The 21,542-nt window shown below is 41.0% G+C and overlaps 1 protein-coding gene across 3 annotated transcripts in view; it reads right to left on the bottom strand.

Annotated features, from left to right (window-relative positions):
* Positions 1-17,742, bottom strand: part of phldb2b (pleckstrin homology-like domain, family B, member 2b) — a 132,126-nt gene extending 114,384 nt beyond the window's left edge. For all 3 annotated transcript variants that reach the window (XM_034165913.1, XM_034165919.1, XM_034165905.1), the window contains exon 1: positions 17,500-17,742. In XM_034165913.1, coding sequence (XP_034021804.1) covers positions 17,500-17,532 — 33 coding nt within the window. In that variant the 5' untranslated portion in view covers positions 17,533-17,742. The remainder of the gene's footprint in view (positions 1-17,499) is intronic.
* Positions 17,743-21,542: the final 3,800 nt, after the last annotated feature.

Genomic DNA, 21,542 nt, shown 5'->3' on the forward strand with positions numbered 1-21,542 from the left:
ACCCTCACAACCCCTGTGCACGTGCAACCAAACAGGCACACATCAGGTCTTTTTCTTATCACACAAGGCTGCGGGGCTTCACATTCCACAAACACACAAGGACTTGACGGGTGTCGATAAAACAAACACACAGTGCGTGACAACACCCCCCCCCCCCCCAAAAAAAATAAAACTGCACAGAAACTGGAGACCAGCATTTTAAAGTTCCTTTCTGTGTTTCTCAACATTATCCTCCACGCTCAGCAGTGGAAATGAGGTTCCCTCATGAAGCGCCTCCTCTGCAGGCAGCCGAGCTCCACTCAGGGCAAGTCAGCACACGTTTCTGGCTTTGCTTTCTGTTTCAGAGCAGCAAGCGTGCAGTCGACACACTTCTAAGAGTTCCTAATGTGGCTGTGCCATTGTGAGATTTTCCACAAAGTCTGAACTAATCACAATCTTGATGCTGTCGGCCGAGTCTGACCGGAGCTGAAGACAGAAAATACCAGAATGCTGCAGATTGGGCCTCTTTCTTTCTTTTAAAATAAAAGTATTAATCAAAAACAGTGTGGTGCATGTTGTTCTGAAAAAAAGAGTAAATACATAATGATGGGTTGTGTTCCTCATTGTAAATGTGTTTTTTGTTTTTGCAGGCACAATAGTGCCAAAGTTTTAGGTGCTCTCTAATCTGAAAATGTTCAGGAATTCAAAAGAAAATCAAATGTGAAATACACACAGATTTCCAGAAAATAAAAAAGTTCCAATTTCTCATGTTTCATTAGATTCAGAAAGCTATTATCCAGTTATGAAGATCATTTTTAAATTAACACATAAGTAACAACCTTGTTTTCTTTTTAGGCAGGATGACAATGTAATAGTTATTGAAAGAGGCAGATTAAACACAACTTGATTTTCTTATAAATCACAGGAGGCCAATCAATCAATCAATCAATCAATTTTTTTTTATATAGCGCCAAATCACAACAAACAGTTGCCCCAAGGCGCTTTATATTGTAAGGCAAGGCCATACAATAATTATGTAAAACCCCAACGGTCAAAACGACCCCCTGTGAGCAAGCACTTGGCTACAGTGGGAAGGAAAAAACTCCCTTTTAACAGGAAGAAACCTCCAGCAGAACCAGGCTCAGGGAGGGGCAGTCTTCTGCTGGGACTGGTTGGGGCTGAGGGAGAGAACCAGGAAAAAGACATGCTGTGGAGGGGAGCAGAGATCGATCACTAATGATTAAATGCAGAGTGGTGCATACAGAGCAAAAAGAAAAAGAAACAGTGCATCATGGGAACCCCCCAGCAGTCTACGTCTATAGCAGCATAACTAAGGGATGGTTCAGGGTCACCTGATCCAGCCCTAACTATAAGCTTTAGCAAAAAGGAAAGTTTTAAGCCTAATCTTAAAAGTAGAGAGGGTGTCTGTCTCCCTGATCTGAATTGGGAGCTGGTTCCACAGGAGAGGAGCCTGAAAGCTGAAGGCTCTGCCTCCCATTCTACTCTTACAAACCCTAGGAACTACAAGTAAGCCTGCAGTCTGAGAGCGAAGCGCTCTATTGGGGTAATATGGTACTACGAGGTCCCTAAGATAAGATGGGACCTGATTATTCAAAACCTTATAAGTAAGAAGAAGAATTTTAAATTCTATTCTAGAATTAACAGGAAGCCAATGAAGAGAGGCCAATATGGGTGAGATATGCTCTCTCCTTCTAGTCCCCGTCAGTACTCTAGCTGCAGCATTTTGAATTAACTGAAGGCTTTTTAGGGAACTTTTAGGACAACCTGATAATAATGAATTACAATAGTCCAGCCTAGAGGAAATAAATGCATGAATTAGTTTTTCAGCATCACTCTGAGACAAGACCTTTCTAATTTTAGAGATATTGCGTAAATGCAAAAAAGCAGTCCTACATATTTGTTTAATATGCACTTTGAATGACATATCCTGATCAAAAATGACTCCAAGATTTCTCACAGTATTACTAGAGGTCAGGGTAATGCCATCCAGAGTAAGGATCTGGTTAGACACCATGTTTCTAAGATTTGTGGGGCCAAGTACAATAACTTCAGTTTTATCTGAGTTTAAAAGCAGGAAATTAGAGGTCATCCATGTCTTTATGTCTGTAAGACAATCCTGCAGTTTAGCTAATTGGTGTGTGTCCTCTGGCTTCATGGATAGATAAAGCTGGGTATCATCTGCGTAACAATGAAAATTTAAGCAATACCGTCTAATAATACTGCCTAAGGGAAGCATGTATAAAGTGAATAAAATTGGTCCTAGCACAGAACCTTGTGGAACTCCATAATTAACTTTAGTCTGTGAAGAAGATTCCCCATTTACATGAACAAATTGTAATCTATTAGACAAATATGATTCAAACCACCGCAGCGCAGTGCCTTTAATACCTATGGCATGCTCTAATCTCTGTAATAAAATTTTATGGTCAACAGTATCAAAAGCAGCACTGAGATCTAACAGAACAAGCACAGAGATGAGTCCACTGTCCGAGGCCATAAGAAGATCATTTGTAACCTTCACTAATGCTGTTTCTGTACTATGATGAATTCTAAAACCTGACTGAAACTCTTCAAATAGACCATTCCTCTGCAGATGATCAGTTAGCTGTTTTACAACTACCCTTTCAAGAATTTTTGAGAGAAAAGGAAGGTTGGAGATTGGCCTATAATTAGCTAAGATAGCTGGGTCAAGTGATGGCTTTTTAAGTAATGGTTTAATTACTGCCACCTTAAAAGCCTGTGGTACATAGCCAACTAACAAAGATAGATTGATCATATTTAAGATCGAAGCATTAAATAATGGTAGGGCTTCCTTGAGCAGCCTGGTAGGAATGGGGTCTAATAAACATGTTGATGGTTTGGATGAAGTAACTAATGAGAATAACTCAGACAGAACAATCGGAGAGAAAGAGTCTAACCAAATACCGGCATCACTGAAAGCAGCCAAAGATAACGATACGTCTTTGGGATGGTTATGAGTAATTTTTTCTCTAATAGTTAAAATTTTGTTAGCAAAGAAAGTCATGAAGTCATTACTAGTTAAAGTTAATGGAATACTCAGCTCAATAGAGCTCTGACTCTTTGTCAGCCTGGCTACAGTGCTGAAAAGAAACCTGGGGTTGTTCTTATTTTCTTCAATTAGTGATGAGTAGAAAGATGTCCTAGCTTTACGAAGGGCTTTTTTATAGAGCAACAGACTCTTTTTCCAGGCTAAGTGAAGATCTTCTAAATTAGTGAGACGCCATTTCCTCTCCAACTTACGGGTTATCTGCTTTAAGCTACGAGTTTGTGAGTTATACCACGGAGTCAGACACTTCTGATTTAAAGCTCTCTTTTTCAGAGGAGCTACAGCATCCAAAGTTGTCTTCAATGAGGATGTAAAACTATTGACGAGATACTCTATCTCCCTTACAGAGTTTAGGTAGCTACTCTGCACTGTGTTGGTATATGGCATTAGAGAACATAAAGAAGGAATCATATCCTTAAACCTAGTTACAGCGCTTTCTGAAAGACTTCTAGTGTAATGAAACTTATTCCCCACTGCTGGGTAGTCCATCAGAGTAAATGTAAATGTTATTAAGAAATGATCAGACAGAAGGGAGTTATCAGGGAATACTGTTAAGTCTTCTATTTCCATACCATAAGTCAGAACAAGATCTAAGATATGATTAAAGTGGTGGGTGGACTCATTTACTTTTTGAGCAAAGCCAATAGAGTCTAATAATAGATTAAATGCAGTGTTGAGGCTGTCATTCTCAGCATCTGTGTGGATGTTAAAATCGCCCACTATAATTATCTTATCTGAGCTAAGCACTAAGTCAGACAAAAGGTCTGAAAATTCACAGAGAAACTCACAGTAACGACCAGGTGGACGATAGATAATAACAAATAAAACTGGTTTTTGGGACTTCCAATTTGGATGGACAAGACTAAGAGACAAGCTTTCAAATGAATTAAAGCTCTGTCTGGGTTTTGGATTAATTAATAAGCTGGAATGGAAGATTGCTGCTAATCCTCCACCCCGGCCCGTGCTACGAGCATTCTGACAGTTAGTGTGACTCGGGGGTGTTGACTCATTTAAACTAACATATTCATCCTGCTGTAACCAGGTTTCTGTTAGGCAGAATAAATCAATATGTTGATCAATTATTATATCATTTACCAACAGGGACTTAGAAGAGAGAGACCTAATGTTTAATAGACCACATTTAACTGTTTTAGTCTGTGGTGCAGTTGAAGGTGCTATATTATTTTTTCTTTTTGAATTTTTATGCTTAAATAGATTTTTGCTGGTTATTGGTAGTCTGGGAGCAGGCACCGTCTCTACGGGGATGGGGTAATGAGGGGATGGCAGGGGGAGAGAGAAGCTGCAGAGAGGTGTGTAAGACTACAACTCTGCTTCCTGGTCCCAACCCTGGATAGTCACGGTTTGGAGGATTTAAGAAAATTGGCCAGATTTCTAGAAATGAGAGCTGCTCCATCCAAAGTGGGATGGCTGCCGTCTCTCCTAACAAGACCAGGTTTTCCCCAGAAGCTTTGCCAATTATCTATGAAGCCCACCTCATTTTTTGGACACCACTCAGACAGCCAGCAATTCAAGGAGAACATGCGGCTAAACATGTCACTCCCGGTCTGATTGGGGAGGGGCCCAGAGAAAACTACAGAGTCCGACATTGTTTTTGCAAAGTTACACACCGATTCAATGTTAATTTTAGTGACCTCCGATTGGCGTAACCGGGTGTCATTACTGCCGACGTGAATTACAATCTTACCAAATTTACGCTTAGCCTTAGCCAGCAGTTTCAAATTTCCTTCAATGTCGCCTGCTCTGGCCCCCGGAAGACAATTGACTATGGTTGCTGGTGTCGCTAACTTCACATTTCTCAAAACAGAGTCGCCAATAACCAGAGTTTGATCCTCGGCGGGTGTATCGTCGAGTGGGGAAAAACGGTTAAAGATGTGAACGGGTTGGCGGTGTACACGGGGCTTCTGTTTAGGGCTACGCTTCCTCCTCACAGTCACCCAGTCGGCCTGCTTTCCCGGCTGCTCGGGATCTGCCAGGGGGGAACTAACGGCGGCTAAGCTACCTTGGTCCGCACCGACTACAGGGGCCTTGCTAGCTGTAGAATTTTCCACGGTGCGGAGCCGAGTCTCCAATTCGCCCAGCCTGGCCTCCAAAGCTACGAATAAGCTACACTTATTACAAGTACCATTACTGCTAAAGGAGGCCGAGGAATAACTAAACATTTCACACCCAGAGCAGAAAAGTGCGGGAGAGACAGGAGAAGCCGCCATGCTAAATCGGCTAAGAGCTAGTAGCTACGCTAAGCTAGCGGATTCCTAAAAACACGCAAAGCGAATAATGTGTAAATAATTTAGAGGTGATTCAGCAGAAGGAGTGCTTTAGTTAAGGCACGTAAAGATTACACTGGGAAACAAATCGTAATCTAGATAACTAGATCAATCTAACTGCGCAGATCAAACAGCTAACAGATACAGAAAAACACCGCTGTGCTCCGGAACAAGAAGTGATACAATACCGCAGTGAGAGCCGACCACCAGTAGAGTCAAGTAAAAAAGTAAAAAAAAAAAAAAAAAAAAAATAAAAAGGTAAAAAGTAAAAAAGTCTTGAAAAAGACTATTAGTTCAAAGTCCAAAGCAGCAGGTAGCAGTCTCTGTGTAAACAGTCCCAACAGAGAGCCAAAATTAACAGATACAGCAAAACACCGCTGTGCTCCGGAACAGGAATCAAAACAAATTTGGTAGTTTATACACAATAAAAAGTTAACTGAAAAAACGTAAAAATAAAACAATAATCTCGCTTCAAAAGTAACCTGTATATAAATACAAATTGATTTTCCGATAAATAGCAAGAGATCAACTGAAATGGTGTATTTTAAAAGATGCAGTCATTTTAAGAACCAAACACAAAATAATTATTTAATAATATAAAAAGCCAATAGTAATTGATAATTCATTACTAGAGATTAGATTAGATTAGATTAGAATAGACAGAACTTTATTAATCACTTCTGAAGACTGCTCTGGTAAATTGAGGTTCTGGCAGCACTGTATAGCAGCACACAGGGTAAGAAACACACAGTGTCAAACATAGAAGTCACAAACAATTTGCAAAATATAAACACAAATATTAATACCAGCAACACTGCTCGCTACTGTTTACTACTACTGTTCCTCTCTTTCCTGTCCTCTGTCTTCCTGTTACTCTTCTTCCCCTCCAAGTGACATATTTATCAATATATCGAGATACAGAGCTGACTTTTTCTCCCTCTCAAAGCTTTCAATATTGTACATGTCAAAAACAAACCTAAAACCAGCAACAACAAAAAAAGTGCCATGTTGGATGAATCATTTATAATTCAGAGTGTTAAGAGGTTCATGTGAAGCACCCTGAAAATCCAACAATTTTGTGAGCTGTATAACCAAAATTTAGGCCTTAAATGCTTTGAACCAAGGAGGAGTTCTACATATTAGTAGATTTTTAATGGTAAAATAAAATATGGTTTGATTTTGCTGACATTGTAATTCCGTTACCGTAGAACTGCCCCAGCTGATGAGATGTCACCAATTGAAAAGTAAAAAGCACAACATGAATGTTCTCTTTTGTCTTTGATCCATCTGTAGAATATCTGTGTGTTTTCTTGAAAACTTTCCATTTCACGAGAGAGAGGCAGAGAAGCCTCAGCATTCTCCTCAAGGTTTTTAAATCTTCAAGGTTCTCATCCCGTCTCTTTCACTTTTTGCTCTTTTTTTTGTCACCTTCTGTTTCGATCAGTTTTGCAGTCTGACTTTTCATAACTACGGCTCAGGACAAACTCATTCCACAAACTTAAGAATTTTTTAAAATGTCAGTCCCCACTGGGAGCAGAATTTCACCAAAGCACCATTCATTCATTTCCAGCAGTCGTGCATGGAAGAATTTCGTGCACACTGCAAGTTATATCGCATTTTAAGCTCAAATGGGTTGAACTCTATCAGTGCAAATATGCTCATCTCTGTATGCATAGTGAATAAACGTGGTGTAAAGTGGTGACCGTACTAACAACGGAGGACAAGCTAATGCTAATAAGACATGCTGGAATTTCTAGAATTGTTCAATAACAACTGACTTCTTCATCAATAACCAAAAACCTCAATCCTGCACAGGGAAATGTTACTCAGTAGTTTGTCTGCAGGAAGTGCAGCTAATGTACACTGATCAGCCATAACATTGTGACCACCTGAATAATGCTGCGTCGGCACCCCTTTTGCCACCAAAGTCCTGACCCATTGAGGTATGGACTCCAGCAGACCTTTGTATCAGGACCAACATTAACCTCTTCAACAATATGATCTGCAGTAACTCTTCTGCTGGACTGGACCACATAAGCCTCCCTTCCCCATTGTTTTTTGGTTATATTATGTTTTGACATCACTCAACATGACATCAGCAGCGCCCCAGTGATCTCCCGATGTAAGAATGTTAGATTATGACATTAATATGATGTCAGAATTAATTTTCATCTATTTTTAATCTCTGTCAGAAACCCATAGGAAGTATATTTATGTGTTTATACAATGCAGCAGATGTGTTACTTATCAATCTTAACAGTTATTATGAGCTGAACATTATCTGCTGCTATAAGTTCTTGAAATGTAGCAATATCTCCACCTGGTGGACATTTAATACAGGTACAATAGAATTGTGGCAAGAGTCCTAGATTTGAATATCTACAGTGAACACTGATGTTGAGCAATTGATCTAATTTTCAAATTCAATGTTAATGCAGAGTCTGCTTGGGATTCCGGCGAGGGCAGTCACATCTCCTCCTCTCTCCTCTGTCTCCTCTATCTCTGCTCCAACCTTCAAAGACCCTACTTCACCAGACTGTGAATTCTTCAAACTATATTGGATTAACCATGGAATTGATCAGCTTGTCTCTGAACGCTATTGACACCATTTTTTTCAACAAGGAAATCAGGGCTGGGGGACTCTGGATGCCCAGATGGAACCTACCCTGTGGGCTATGTTCTCGACTCCTGGGAGAAGTAGCTTGTTGCGTACTTGGTACCACTCTCTGTGGAGGACGTTGAAGACTTAGTTATATTTGGTTTTATAGTGGGAGGGCTGGTGCTTATTGGTTTATGTGCTGCCCTGACCTACCGGAGAATTGGCAAGACGGCTGCTACCAGAATCACTCACTTGTCCATCATGATTAATGAGTTGGGCAAGGCGATACAGTCTCAGACTGCGTTAACCCTTGAATTCAGATGTAAGTTGGAAAACATCTCGGATCAAATGTACGCCTTGCAGAGGAAGATGTCGGAGACCAGGGAATACTCATAAATTGGATTTGATCGGTCAGAGGAGCTGTAAATGGTGTTTGTCTGCTTAATCCTACACATGGCAGGCTTATCAGCCTCCAAAGGTCAAAATGCCCTGCTGTTTTCCTCAAGAAGAATTCTACGGCCTTGGTGAACCATTCAACTGCCCCTCTTATCTTTCTGCCCTCCCCTACAGTCTGATGTTGTCAAGGCAATTCCAGACATTATGCACACACTGACAGAAACTGATACAAACTCATTTGACTAATACGAACTCATCTCATCTGCTCACGTCAGTTGTCAAAGTCATTCACATCGACACGTCCCCATTCTCCCTGCTTCCAACAACTCATCTTCAAGTACAAAATCTTAACACCTGTCTAATACATCCAATCCACTTGACAGGTCAAGTATGGGAGCACAACACCATGGAACCGCCTTGGGTCCTGGATGACAACCACCCAGGCAGACAACCTGACAGGTACCACTAGAACAACTTCATCAGTGTCGTTCACACCACCTGTCAGTGGTCACAATGTTATGACTGATCGGAGTAGTTGAGCAAAAGATGTGGCTAATCTCAGCAATGCATAGCAATGGGAACAAAGCGGAACAAGTATAGCACCTCACAGACACAGGAACAGCTTATTTCATAGACACCTACAATACATTATCAAGCATTTTTTGACACTTTATCATTTGTTTCTAAGACACCTCATGACCTGTATTTGTGTGTTGCAAGGATGCATAACTGTGACCCCTTTAAAGTTTTAAATTTCAGTTTTCTCTCCATCATCTGGTCACACTTGCTGTCTGTTTCATCCTCTCTTCGTGTCGACTTTCTCCATCGGTGTGTCTGTCATTGACCTCCTCTTACATTCCAGCGCTAGCCGCTCCTGCCGCCCGACAAAGACAGCTTTGTATCACAGATGCTGTTTAATATGAAACACGATTCAAAGAGCAGCTGGAGGTGCACGGTCCTCTGTTCTCCTCACTATACTCGTTTTTGTCCTCAACAAGAATAACTCAAGATAAACACATGCAAAAATCTGGCCTTACACACTCGTGTATTTCTCCTTTTTACAGAATTGTTTGTGCACTTGCAGCTGCAGAGGAGACATTTAATAGGTGCTGAAATAATCCTGCCAGGCAGATATCATTTTTCCAAGGAACAACTTAACATAAAAGCATCTATCATGGGGGCAGTCTCCTATCAAGTATCTAAACCCTGGAGAAGTGGTATCAAAGTCAAATTCCTTCCTGTCCTCCCAGGAACTAAACTACAGGTGCACTCAGTCAAGAACATTCCACTACCACAACACAAAAGACCCTTCACCCTTTGTACAGCGCATCAATAAACTATTCACAGCGCTTCACTTTTTCCACATTTTGTTATGTTACAGCCTTATTCCAAAATGGAGTAAATTGACCCCCCCCCTTCCCCCAACAACACCCCATAATGACAACATGAAAAAAGTTTTATTTTTAATTTTGCAAATGTATTAGAAGATACAAAAATGAAGAAATCACATGTACATAAATATTCACACCTTTTACTCAATACTTTGTTGATGCACCTTTGGCAGCAATTACAGCCTCAAGTCTTCTTGAATATGATGCCACAAGCTTGGTGCATCTGTCTTTGGGCAATTTTGTCCATTCCTCTTTGCAGAACCTCTCAAGCTCCATCAGGTTGGATCGGGAGCGTCGTTGCACAGGCATTTTCAGATCTCTCTAGAGATGTTCAATCGGATTCAGGTCTGGGTTCTGGCTGGTCCACTCAAGGACAATCACAGAGTTGTCCTGAAGCCACTCCTTTGATGTCTTGGCTATGTGTTTAGGGTCATTGTCCTGCTGAAAGATGAACCGTCACCCCAGTCTGAGGTCAAGAGCACTCTGGAGCAGGTTTTCATCCAGGATGTCTCTGTACATTGCTGCATTCATCTTTCCCTTAATGCTGACTAGTCTCCCAGTTCCTGCTGCTGAAAAACATCCCCACAGCATGATGCTGCCACCACCATGCTTCACTGTAGGGATGGTGCCTGGTTTCCTCCAAACATGATGCCTGGCATTCACACCAAAGAGTTCAATCTTTGTCTCTCATCAGACCAGAGAATTTTGTTTCTCATGGTCTGAGAGTCCTTCAGGTGCCCTTTGGCAAAGAGATGGTTGTCCTTCTGGAAGGTTCTCCTCTCTCCACAGAGGAATGCTGGAGCTCTGACAGAGTGACCACCAGGTTCTTGGTCACCTCCCTGACTGAGGCCCTTCAACTGCACTGTCAACTGTGGGACCTTATATGTAGACAGGTGTGTGTCTTTCCAAATCATGTCCAATCAACTGAATTTACCCCAGGAGAACTCCAATTAGGATGTTGAAGCATGTCAAGGATGATCAGTGGAAACAGGATGCACCTGAGCTCAATTTTGAGCTTCATGGCAAAGGCTGTGAATACGAGTACTTATGTCCGTGTGATTTTTTTTTTTTAATAAATTTGTTCAAATCTAAAAAAAACAACTTTTTTCACATTGTTATTATGGGGTATTGTGTAGAATTTTGAGGGGAAAAAATTAATTTCATCCATTTTGGAATAAGGCTGTAACATAACAAAAATGAAGTGCTGTGAATACATTCTGGATGCACCGTACGTTGCCCCTTTTCTCACCCTTTGCCCCTTCCAAACCTAAACAGTGCACTCATCTTCCAGTGTTTTCCTGCAAACCAAAACTCTCTCCCTGTCCCTAAGAACATTTTTTTTAATGTTTACCCAAAATGTAATATCCTCACAGGAAACAAAGTTCATTGTTACAGCAGCTGACTCAAAAGGTGGAGGAATTTTAACTTGAATTTCTTCGCAGGGTGGATGTGTCTCTGGAAAAACCCAAATGAACTCAGCAGCCAAACATTTGGTTTCAACTGGTGTTTAGGTTTCTAAGTGTCCGGATATGAATGAAAGACAAGGAGGAATGATGACTTAGTGCTGCTTCTGTCATTCGCATTCTGAGAAGCAGATAGAGAAGAGCAGAAAGATGGAGGAGGAGATAAGGAAAAGAACAGATGGTGTCTGGAAAATGGAGACAAAAAGGAATATAGAACAATCCAAATAATGAGATAAAGAACAGGAGAGTAATCATGAAAAAAAAAATCGATCTCAGTTATTGCTTTATCCCTAAAAGTTAAATTTCTTGAATCAGAAATATTTCATGCTACTTGCCAGCCTGACAGGAATACCTTTCCTGACAGTGAAAGGTAACTTTAAAGAGGAAAGGTATTCCCATGGAAATAAAGGTCAACACAGGAATTTTTGGTTTATTAACAAAATTATTTATTTTGATATTTTCAAACAAGAGAAAACAGCCACCAGACCTAGACTTTGGAAATTAACTGACAATAAAACTCAAATCAAACTCCATGTAATTTCAACCACACCTGCTCCCAGTTTCCATCATTCATCCAGCATCCACCAAACATCCAGTGGCAGCAGATGGCAGTGTTTAGTAGGTGGTAAACAGGTCTATGAGATTTTAAATGAAGTTATTTTTTGGATTAATCTGGTGCATCAAAGTTCACCAAATTCAAATCTGTTTGTTCTCGTTATATGCCCTTTTAATTTGGAGACACACACGATCATAGTATTTATTGTTTTGGAGTTATCATATCAAACAAGAAGAGATTATTTCATTCAATTAACTATTTATTCACTCATTGTATTTTGCAGAGTACATACCTGGGATTTTCCAAAACCCAGGATGTTGGGGTCTCTGAGTAATTAAAGACAAAACTCTGATCTCAGTCTCAGTGGTTTTTAGGGTTAATTTTTAACTAATACTATGATAACGCTTCAGTTTCTGATCAGTGTTACAGCTTTTAAGTGGTGTCCTCTAAATAGTTTGACAGCAAAATAAAGTGCATTATCTTTGCGAGATATTTTTCAATTTGTGCTTAATTTTAGTACAACTTGTACTTGTATATTTATTTTAATGATTTATTTCATGATTAATTTTATTGCAAATTCTTTCATTTGTCAGGTCAGTACACAAGCTGTGCAATCGTGGTTCATTTAAAAGATAAAATGAAAGAAAAAGAAAAAAATGCATGATGAAATAAAGTATTTTGTTGAAGTATCAAAATTAAGTTAAAAGAATGTGTTATATCAGCATTAAAATGTGCAGAGGGTTCAAATCAGTTCTGTATTTGTACATTGGGATATTTGCTTTCGAATGAATCTGGCTAAATTCTGTGCATATGTATTATATTTATTTTCAGTCTAGTATTAAACTAATAGCTGATGTAACTATTGGTATTTTTCTTGTTTTTCCACATTATGACCATAACTAGTCTTACAGTATGACTTTAGCAGAGGCACAGTATTCTGTTATGAAACCATATCTAAAGAGGCAAACTTTAAAGGACGATGGGATGTTTGAATTTATCTCATATCTCAAGCGTTTCACTGTCTGCAATCAACGAAATTACATATTTAGTGAAACTAGTTATGTCAACCGGTCCCACATAACGTGGGTGTGTAAATGAGAAGGCAAATATACACTTATTTGTAATCACATTGGAACAAATACTTTTGAGGCAACAAAACTAAATGTGTGGGTGATTCTTTAACTACGGGCACTATTGGCCTTGTAGATGTAATTTCCACCACACCATTGCCTTACAATATAAAGCGCCTTGGGGCAACTGTTTGTTGTGATTTGGCGCTATATACATGTGCTCTGATGTCACTGTTTATCTCCATAGAAACTACCCAAACAATCTTTCATACAAACTAATTAAAGGGACATTACAGTGTTGTGGTGGAAATTACGGCAATAATGTGGGACAACTACATTTTGTTTAAAAAATCACAACAGTTGTATGACACTGAATACACCAATTATGTTTTAATTATTTTACTGATATTTTATTCAGAGATATTTTAAAACATTAGAAAAAACGTTTCTTTACCATTCATTTTTATCATTGAAGATTAAAAGTCTGGGTGTGGGACAAGCACAAAACTGCAATATTTGCAAATAATGATGCTGAAAAAAGGTGAAAAAGTCATCATAGACTACTAGAACAAATTTCTTAACACACTTTCATTGTAAAGATAACTATAAAAGTATGAAATTTCCCCTTTTTTTCTGTTTTTCATACAATATGATCAAAGGACATAATAAGTGCCCGTAGTCTAAGAATCACCCGTGTATAAAATGGCAGTGGCTATGGTATTAGCTAGCTGAGCGATATTAAACAGTTTTCGAAAAGTTGCCATCCAAATGTGTAACCTGCTGCAGTCAAACACTGATACAGTTTCCAGGCAGGTGTACTGTAAGAACAGAACAAATTATCCAAATACCTTTCCTTCAGTTTACTTTCGTCTTCTCATGTAGCAACCATTATAGCAAGAAAGGCTGTTCTAGCTAATACAGTGCTCGCGATGGTAGCTTGCATGGCTAGTTAGTAAAAAACAAAACAAAAAACAGACATGCTGAGCTTGTTTGCAAGCAAATATGTCCTGCTAGTGTTTGATCAGTGGGTTATGTTGACTTTTCATGAATAATTTACCCTTGTGATGCTAATTTTAATGCCACAATAGCAACACAAGTCACAAGTGAATGAGGAAATGCTACTTCCACTTATGCAATGTACACTTATTCTACATCCGAATACTTAAACTGGGTTTACTAGGTAAAAATCAGTATGCACAATCAGAAGGGTGTCCAATACTCAGTATGCAATTCGTACTCTTAGAAAGATAACCACATGATCTATTAGGTCCACAGTGTGCTAAAGGACTACACTATGCTATCACATGATGCAGCTGGAGCCTGGTACATTGATGGTTTTAGAGTATCCCAGAATCCTTTGGGTGCTGGGCAGGGAGGCTTGATAATGGCTCAGTTTAATGCTAACTTTCACACTGGAAATGCCATAGACATGCTAACGCGTTAGGATCTGTCCTATTTTTAAGTCATAAAATACATCTGTCTACTGTTTCAGAAGACCATAACAGGTCGGTTTAACATAAAAAAGGTAAATATTACTCACAGACATATGCTCTTTAGGGTTTTAGCGGGGAAAAATTAAGATAAAGCGAAATAAAACAAAGAACCATCAAAGTAGCAGATTGAAGATCGAAGCACTGCTTCATTGGTTCAAGGTTCAAAGCAAAGCCGTGCCGCAGAAATGCTTTATTACAGACCTGCTGCAGGGTCTGTAATCACTGTAGAGAAATGATCATTTTCCTGACAAACACCCCCAAAAACCACGGCCACTCTGAAGGACCGATAAGGGAATCGGTAAGCAAAAAGGCTATTGATGTCGATGGATTGAATCATTTCTTAAGGATACCTGAAAAAAACCGGTTCATGACAAGCAACCCTAACAGCAACACGCTTTTTATTTTTTATAAAACTCACATTAAAGACTCAGGATTATCTTATTTAAACACCTAAATACATATTTTGGTTGGACTCACCTCCATAACGACGCAATGTTGCAAACAAGCTGCCACAAACGCTTGTTTGCACTGACAACGAAATCTTGGCCTCCCCAGCGAGAAAGTGATTATGCACGAGATTTGACAACGTAAACGCTTCAGTGCAGAAGAACATCTGGTCCAAAGTCAAAGAAGATAGAGGACATACATAAAAACGGTAACGGTGTCCAAGGGGCAAAACATAAATTTTTGCGACATGCTTGTGTGGACATATGAGGTCTGTTAGAAAAGTATCCAACCTTTTTATTTTTTTCAAAAACCTGATGGATTTGAATCACGTGTGCTTGCATGAGCAAACCTTGAACCTTCATGCGCATGCGTGAGTTTTTTCACGACTGTCGATTGCATCATTTGCTTGTAAGCAGCCTTTGTGTGCGGATGGGTGGAGTCTCTCACCATTTTTTTCTTTGCAAGGAAATGGCAGAATGACTGGAGCAGTGCGACTGCATCAAATTTTGCCAGAAACTGGGCGACAGCCAGGTGGAAACCATTCGGATTATTCAGACGGCTTTCGGTGACGATGCTATGGGCATCACACAGATTAAGGAGCGGTACAACCGGTTTAAAGACGGCCGCACAACGGTGGAGAACGAGCCGCGCTTCGGACGGCCATCAACATGCAGAAATGACCGGATCATTTCCAAAGTGAATGCTGTGATGATGTGGGACCGTCATGTGACTATCCGAGAAATTGCGGAAGAGGTGGACATCAGCACTTTTTCGGCATATTCCACTGTGACAGAAGATTTTGCCATGAAAAGAGTTGCAGCGAAATTCATTGGCATGAAGCTGATGGCCAGCAAAACGCAACGTATTGAAGTCTCACAGGACATGCTGGGACATGCCCAGCTCTTCCACCATTCGGAAGATCCAGACGGCTTTCGGTGGCTTTTCAGTCGTGTGACTATCTGAGAAATTGTGAACGAGGTGAGCATGTCACAACATGTCCTGTGAGACTTCAACACGAAGGTGCTTTTGCTGCACCATCAGCTTCGTGCCGATGAATTTCGCTGCAACTCTTCATGTCAAAATCTTCTGTCACAGTGGAATGTGCCGAAAAAGTGCTGATGTCCACCTCTTCCGCAATTTCTGGGATAATCATGGTCCCACATCACCACAGCGTTCACTTTGGAAATGATCTGGTCATTTCAGCATGTTGATGGCTGATCGGAGCGCGGCACGCTCTCCACCGTTGTATGGACATCTTTAAACCGGTTGTACCGCTCCTTAATCTGTGTGATGCCCATAGCATCGTCACCGAAAGCCGTCTGAATAATCCGAATGGTTTCCACCTGGCTGTCGCCCAGTTTCTGGCAAAATTTGATGCAGTCGCGCTGCTCCAGTCATTCCGCCATTTCCTTGCAAAGAAAAAAAAGGCGAGAGACTCCACCCATCCTCACACGAAGGCTGCTTACAAGCAAATGATGCAACCGACAGGCGTGAAAAAACTCACGCATGCGCACGAAGGTTCAAGGTTTGCTCATGCAAGCACACGTGATTCAAATCCATCAGGTTTTTGAAAAAAATAAAAAGGTCGGATACTTTTGTAATAGACCTCGTATATGTATTCTGTAAACAGCTGAGTCAAAGGTACTACAGTGGCATAGTACGTACGAATTGTATCACTACCACTACTCACTTGCTTCTAGTACGTACTACAGTAACAGCTGGGTATTATGTTCCTAACAGACGTTAATACACACTGATTATTCAGATGTAGGAATAGTCTTGACTGAGCATACAGACTGTATTTTAAATCCACCTACTAAAAAGAGGATCCAAGTGGTGAAGGCACCATTTTGCTCTTAATCTGTCTATCCAATGCTGATTGGCCAAATGCTATGTCACCATGTGGCCAAATTTTTCACACAAGCCAGGTGACAGAGGAGGAAAAATTATTTTGGGTATTCATTAAGTAAGTAAAACTCTGTCACAAAGTACCATTCCAAATAAAAACTTGAATACTATCAGTCGTCATTGTCGCGCAACAACTGCGTCACAATTTCTGCAGTGCCCTCTGATGGTCAAAACTGAAAAGGCACCAGCTTGTTGTGTCTGAGAGTCTGCCTCAACTTTATCTAAAGTCTGGGTCTTTTAGTGAAGCTTAGGGCTAGTGGCTGGTGATCACCTTAGTATTTTTTCTGTTTTTCTTGTTGCTCAATGCTGACAAATGATACTGTATTTGTTGTCTTTCCAATGCCTGGTTCTGTTTTTTTTTTCTCTCTCTCTCTCTGTTTGAGGTGAGGAGTGGTTCAGGATGGGAGTGGTGTCTACTTCTGCAACCCTCCCATCCTGTGCACCGGTGAAATTTCCTGTATATTCGTTTTGTAAATTGTTTTTTTCAATTGTGTCTGTAGCATGGCCCAAGCAGGGGGTCACCCCTTTGAGTCTGGTCTGCTTGAGGTTTCTTCCTCAAATCATCAGATGGAGGTTTTCCTTACCACTGTCACCTGTGTGACAATAATTTGGTATATTTAGATGGATGGACATTGAGCATAATGAATGTGCAGTGTCAATGATTTAATTTTTTTTTTGTAATTTTAGAAAACCACAATACAGTATGGCTTTAGTTTGAATGCTGCTGTTATACAAAGAGTTACAGCTGTAAGTAAGATTGCTTCAGAAGCACAGATGGAATACAGAAGTACATCAGCCATTGCCTAATTTTTCAGATTCCTCACCATTATTGAAGCGTGGCTCAACACTTCTGTCATCGTGTACTAAAGGACACAGCTGCTCCACTGCTTCTTGTCACTTGACAAAACTCACAAAAATATTGTGCCGCTTCCTTCCCTGTTGTGATTACAGTCGTTTTCTTGACATCATATACATCCCCCTGTGCAGCACAAGCAACCTGTGGAGGGCTGGAAAAACCTTTAATCTTCTGTCACACACACATGCACAAGTCGGCGACCTCGGCCAACTGCGACTTGTAGAAGAATGCAGCAACAGCTGGAGGTCGAGCTGCAGAGGCAAAAAAGGGGAGGGAGTCTTTCTCTCTCTCTTTCTCTCTCTCTCTCTCTCTCTCTCTCTCTCTCTCTCTCACACACACACACACACACACACACACACACACACACACACACACACACACACACACACACACACACACACACACACACAGTGTCCAGGTGTTTAAAGACAGACCTTTTATTTTGACTTCTCATTCCCACATATTCAAAAAGAGTAAAAAAACAAACAAACAAACAAACAAAAAAACCTTTATATAGCAACAATATAAAACCACAATAACAAACATATTTAGCTCTGGCAGCAAAGCAGTGTCCCTTTTTTACTGGACACAAACCAAACCATAAACTGCAGGCTTTAATTTATCCAGTTATAGCTGAACAACATCATGTGGTAAAAATAGCTACATCATCTGCAAACAAACTCATTTCACTGCAGCACCTGTGATGGTCACTGCAACAAATGTTGCATGTCTGTAACACTTTTCCATCTGATGCAGACACTCAAAGTGCTTGAGAAAGGCTGACACACACACACACACACACACACACACACACACACACACACACACACACACACACACACACACACACACACACACACACACACACACACACACAGAGAGAGAGAGAGAGAGAGAGAGAGAGAGTCTGAAAGTGGTTTTTATGTATTCTAAATAAAGCGTAAACTGGTTAAATGTCCATTTAAACCACTTTAAATATGTTCTAAGGCATAAAGTGTGAATTTGTGTGAATGGGAGCGACAGACAGCCACATAATTTCCTTTGGGATTAATAAAGTATCCATCCATCCATCCATCCATCCATCGAAGTGGACATGCACAATTAAGACCACCAAGATGAAAACACAACTCCGAACAGCCATATACACTCAACAAAAACATAAACGCAACACTTTTGGTTTTGCTCCCATTTTGTATGAGATGAACTCAAAGATCTAAAACTTTTTCCACATACACAATATCACCATTTCCCTCAAATATTGTTCACAAACCAGTCTAAATCAAATCAATTTCAAATCAATTTTATTTATATAGCGCCAAATCACAACAAACAGTTGCCCCAAGGCGCTTTATATTGTAAGGCAAAGCCATACAATAATTACGGAAAAACCCCAACGGTCAAAACGACCCCCTGTGATTAAGCACTTGGCAACAGTGGGAAGGAAAAACTCCCTTTTAACAGGAAGAAACCTCCAGCAGAACCAGGCTCAGGGAGGGGCAGTCTTCTGCTGGGACTGGTTGGGGCTGAGGGAGAGAACCAGGAAAAAGACATGCTGTGGAGGGGAGCAGAGATCAATCACTAATGATTAAATGCAGAGTGGTGCATACAGAGCAAAAGGAGAAAGAAACACTCAGTGCATCATGGGAACCCCCCAGCAGTCTAAGTCTATAGCAGCATAAATAAGGGATGGTTCAGGGTCACCTGATCCAGCCCTAACTATAAGCTTTAGCAAAAAGGAAAGTTTTAAGCCTAATCTTAAAAGTAGAGAGGGTGTCTGTCTCCCTGATCTGAATTGGGAGCTGGTTCCACAGGAGAGGAGCCTGAAAGCTGAAGGCTCTGCCTCCCATTCTACTCTTACAAACCCTAGGAACTACAAGTAAGCCTGCAGTCTGAGAGCGAAGCGCTCTATTGGGGTGATATGGTACTATGAGGTCCCTAAGATAAGAAGGGACCTGATTATTCAAAACCTTATAAGTAAGAAGAAGAATTTTAAATTCTATTCTAGAATTAACAGGAAGCCAATGAAGAGAGGCCAATATGGGTGAGATATGCTCTCTCCTTCTAGTCCCCTAAATCTGTGATAGTGAGCACTTCTCCTTTGCTGAGATAATCCATCCCACCTCACAGGTGTGCCATATCAAGATGCTGATTAGACACCATGATTAGTGCACAGGTGTGCCTTAGACTGTCCACAATAAAAGGCCACTCTGAAAGGTGCAGTTTTGTTTTATTGGGGGGGATACCACTCAGTATCTGGTGTGACCACCATTTGCCTCATGCAGTGCAACACATCTCCTTCACATAGAGTTGATCAGGTTGTCAATTGTGGCCTGTGGAATGTTGGTCCACTCCTCTTCAATGGCTGTGCGAAGTTGCTGGATATTGGCAGGAACTGGTACACGCTGTCGTATACGTCGGTCCAGAGCATCCCAAACATGCTCAATGGGTGACATGTCCGGTGAGTATGCTGGCCATGCAAGAACTGGGACATTTTCAGCTTCCAAGAATTGTGTACAGATCCTTGCAACATGGGGCAGTGCATTATCCTGCTGCAACATGAGGTGATGTTCTTGGATGTATGGCACAACAATGGGCCTCAGGATCTCGTCACGGTATCTCTGTGCATTCAAAATGCCATCAATAAAATGCACCTGTGTTCTTCGTCCATAACAGACGCCTGCCCATACCATAACCCCACCGCCACCATGGGCCACTCGATCCACAACACTGACATCAGAAAACCGCTCACCCACATGACGCCACACACGCTGTCTGCCATCTGCCCTGGACAGTGTGAACTGGGATTCATCCGTGAAGAGAACACCTCTCCAACGTGCCAAACGCCAGCGAATGTGAGCATTTGCCCACTCAAGTCGGTTACGACGACGAACTGGAGTCAGGTCGAGACCCCGATGAGGACGACGAGCATGCAGATGAGCTTCCCTGAGACAGTTTCTGACAGTTTGTGCAGAAATTCTTTGGTTATGCAAACCGATTGTTTCAGCAGCTGTCCGAGTGGCTGGTGTCAGACGATCTTGGAGGTGAACATGCTGGACGTTGAGGTTGAGGGCTGGTGTGGTTACACGTGGTCTGCGGTTGTGAGGCTGGTTGGATGTACTGCCAAATTCTCTGAAACGCCTTTGGAGACGGCTTATGGTAGAGAAATGAACATTCAATACACGAGCAACAGCTCTGGTTGACATTCCTGCTGTCAGCATGCCAATTGCACGCTCCCTCAAATCTTGCGACATCTGTGGCATTGTGCTGTGTGATAAAACTGCACCTTTCAGAGTGGCCTTTTATTGTGGGCAGTCTAAGGCACACCTGTGCACTAATCATGGTGTCTAATCAGCATCTTGGTATGGCACACCTGTGAGGTGGGATGGATTATCTCAGCAAAGGAGAAGTGCTCACTATCACAGATTTAGACTGGTTTGTGAACAATATTTGAGGGAAATGGTGATATTGTGTATGTGGAAAAAGTTTTAGATCTTTGAGTTCATCTCATACAAAATGGGAGCAAAACCAAAAGTGTTGCGTTTATATTTTTGTTGAGTGTAGTTTATTTTTGGGGATATTTTATTCACGCTCCAGTGCGTAGGATTTAGTGTGATCTCGTGGTGAGGTTGCACATAACATCATGTAGTCGCAGGTCACGACTGTGCTTCTCTTTACGTTTTTACTTCTTTGGCAGTGGAGATTTGTGCTGCCTTGGCTTCTCTTGTGATAAGCAACATGTATGAGCCTCCACTTAACAAAAATAAGGGTTCTAAAAGTTGTTAGCCTGTATGAGCAACCAGTACAGGGTCTACGGGAGCAACTCATTCCTCTTCTTTTTTCTACACTTTACTTGAAGGTATCATCATGATAGTGACGTGACACTGTCATAAGTGTTACATGACACAGTCATGAAGGTGTCATAAACATTATGTCAATGTCTTAAATGTTTATGACTGCTGTCATTAAGTGTCATTCGGTTTTTGTAATAACAAGTTGACAAGTTGGCATACA

The sequence above is a fragment of the Thalassophryne amazonica genome, chromosome 1, assembly GCF_902500255.1.
Source record: "Thalassophryne amazonica chromosome 1, fThaAma1.1, whole genome shotgun sequence".
NCBI classification, from domain to species: domain Eukaryota; kingdom Metazoa; phylum Chordata; class Actinopteri; order Batrachoidiformes; family Batrachoididae; genus Thalassophryne; species Thalassophryne amazonica.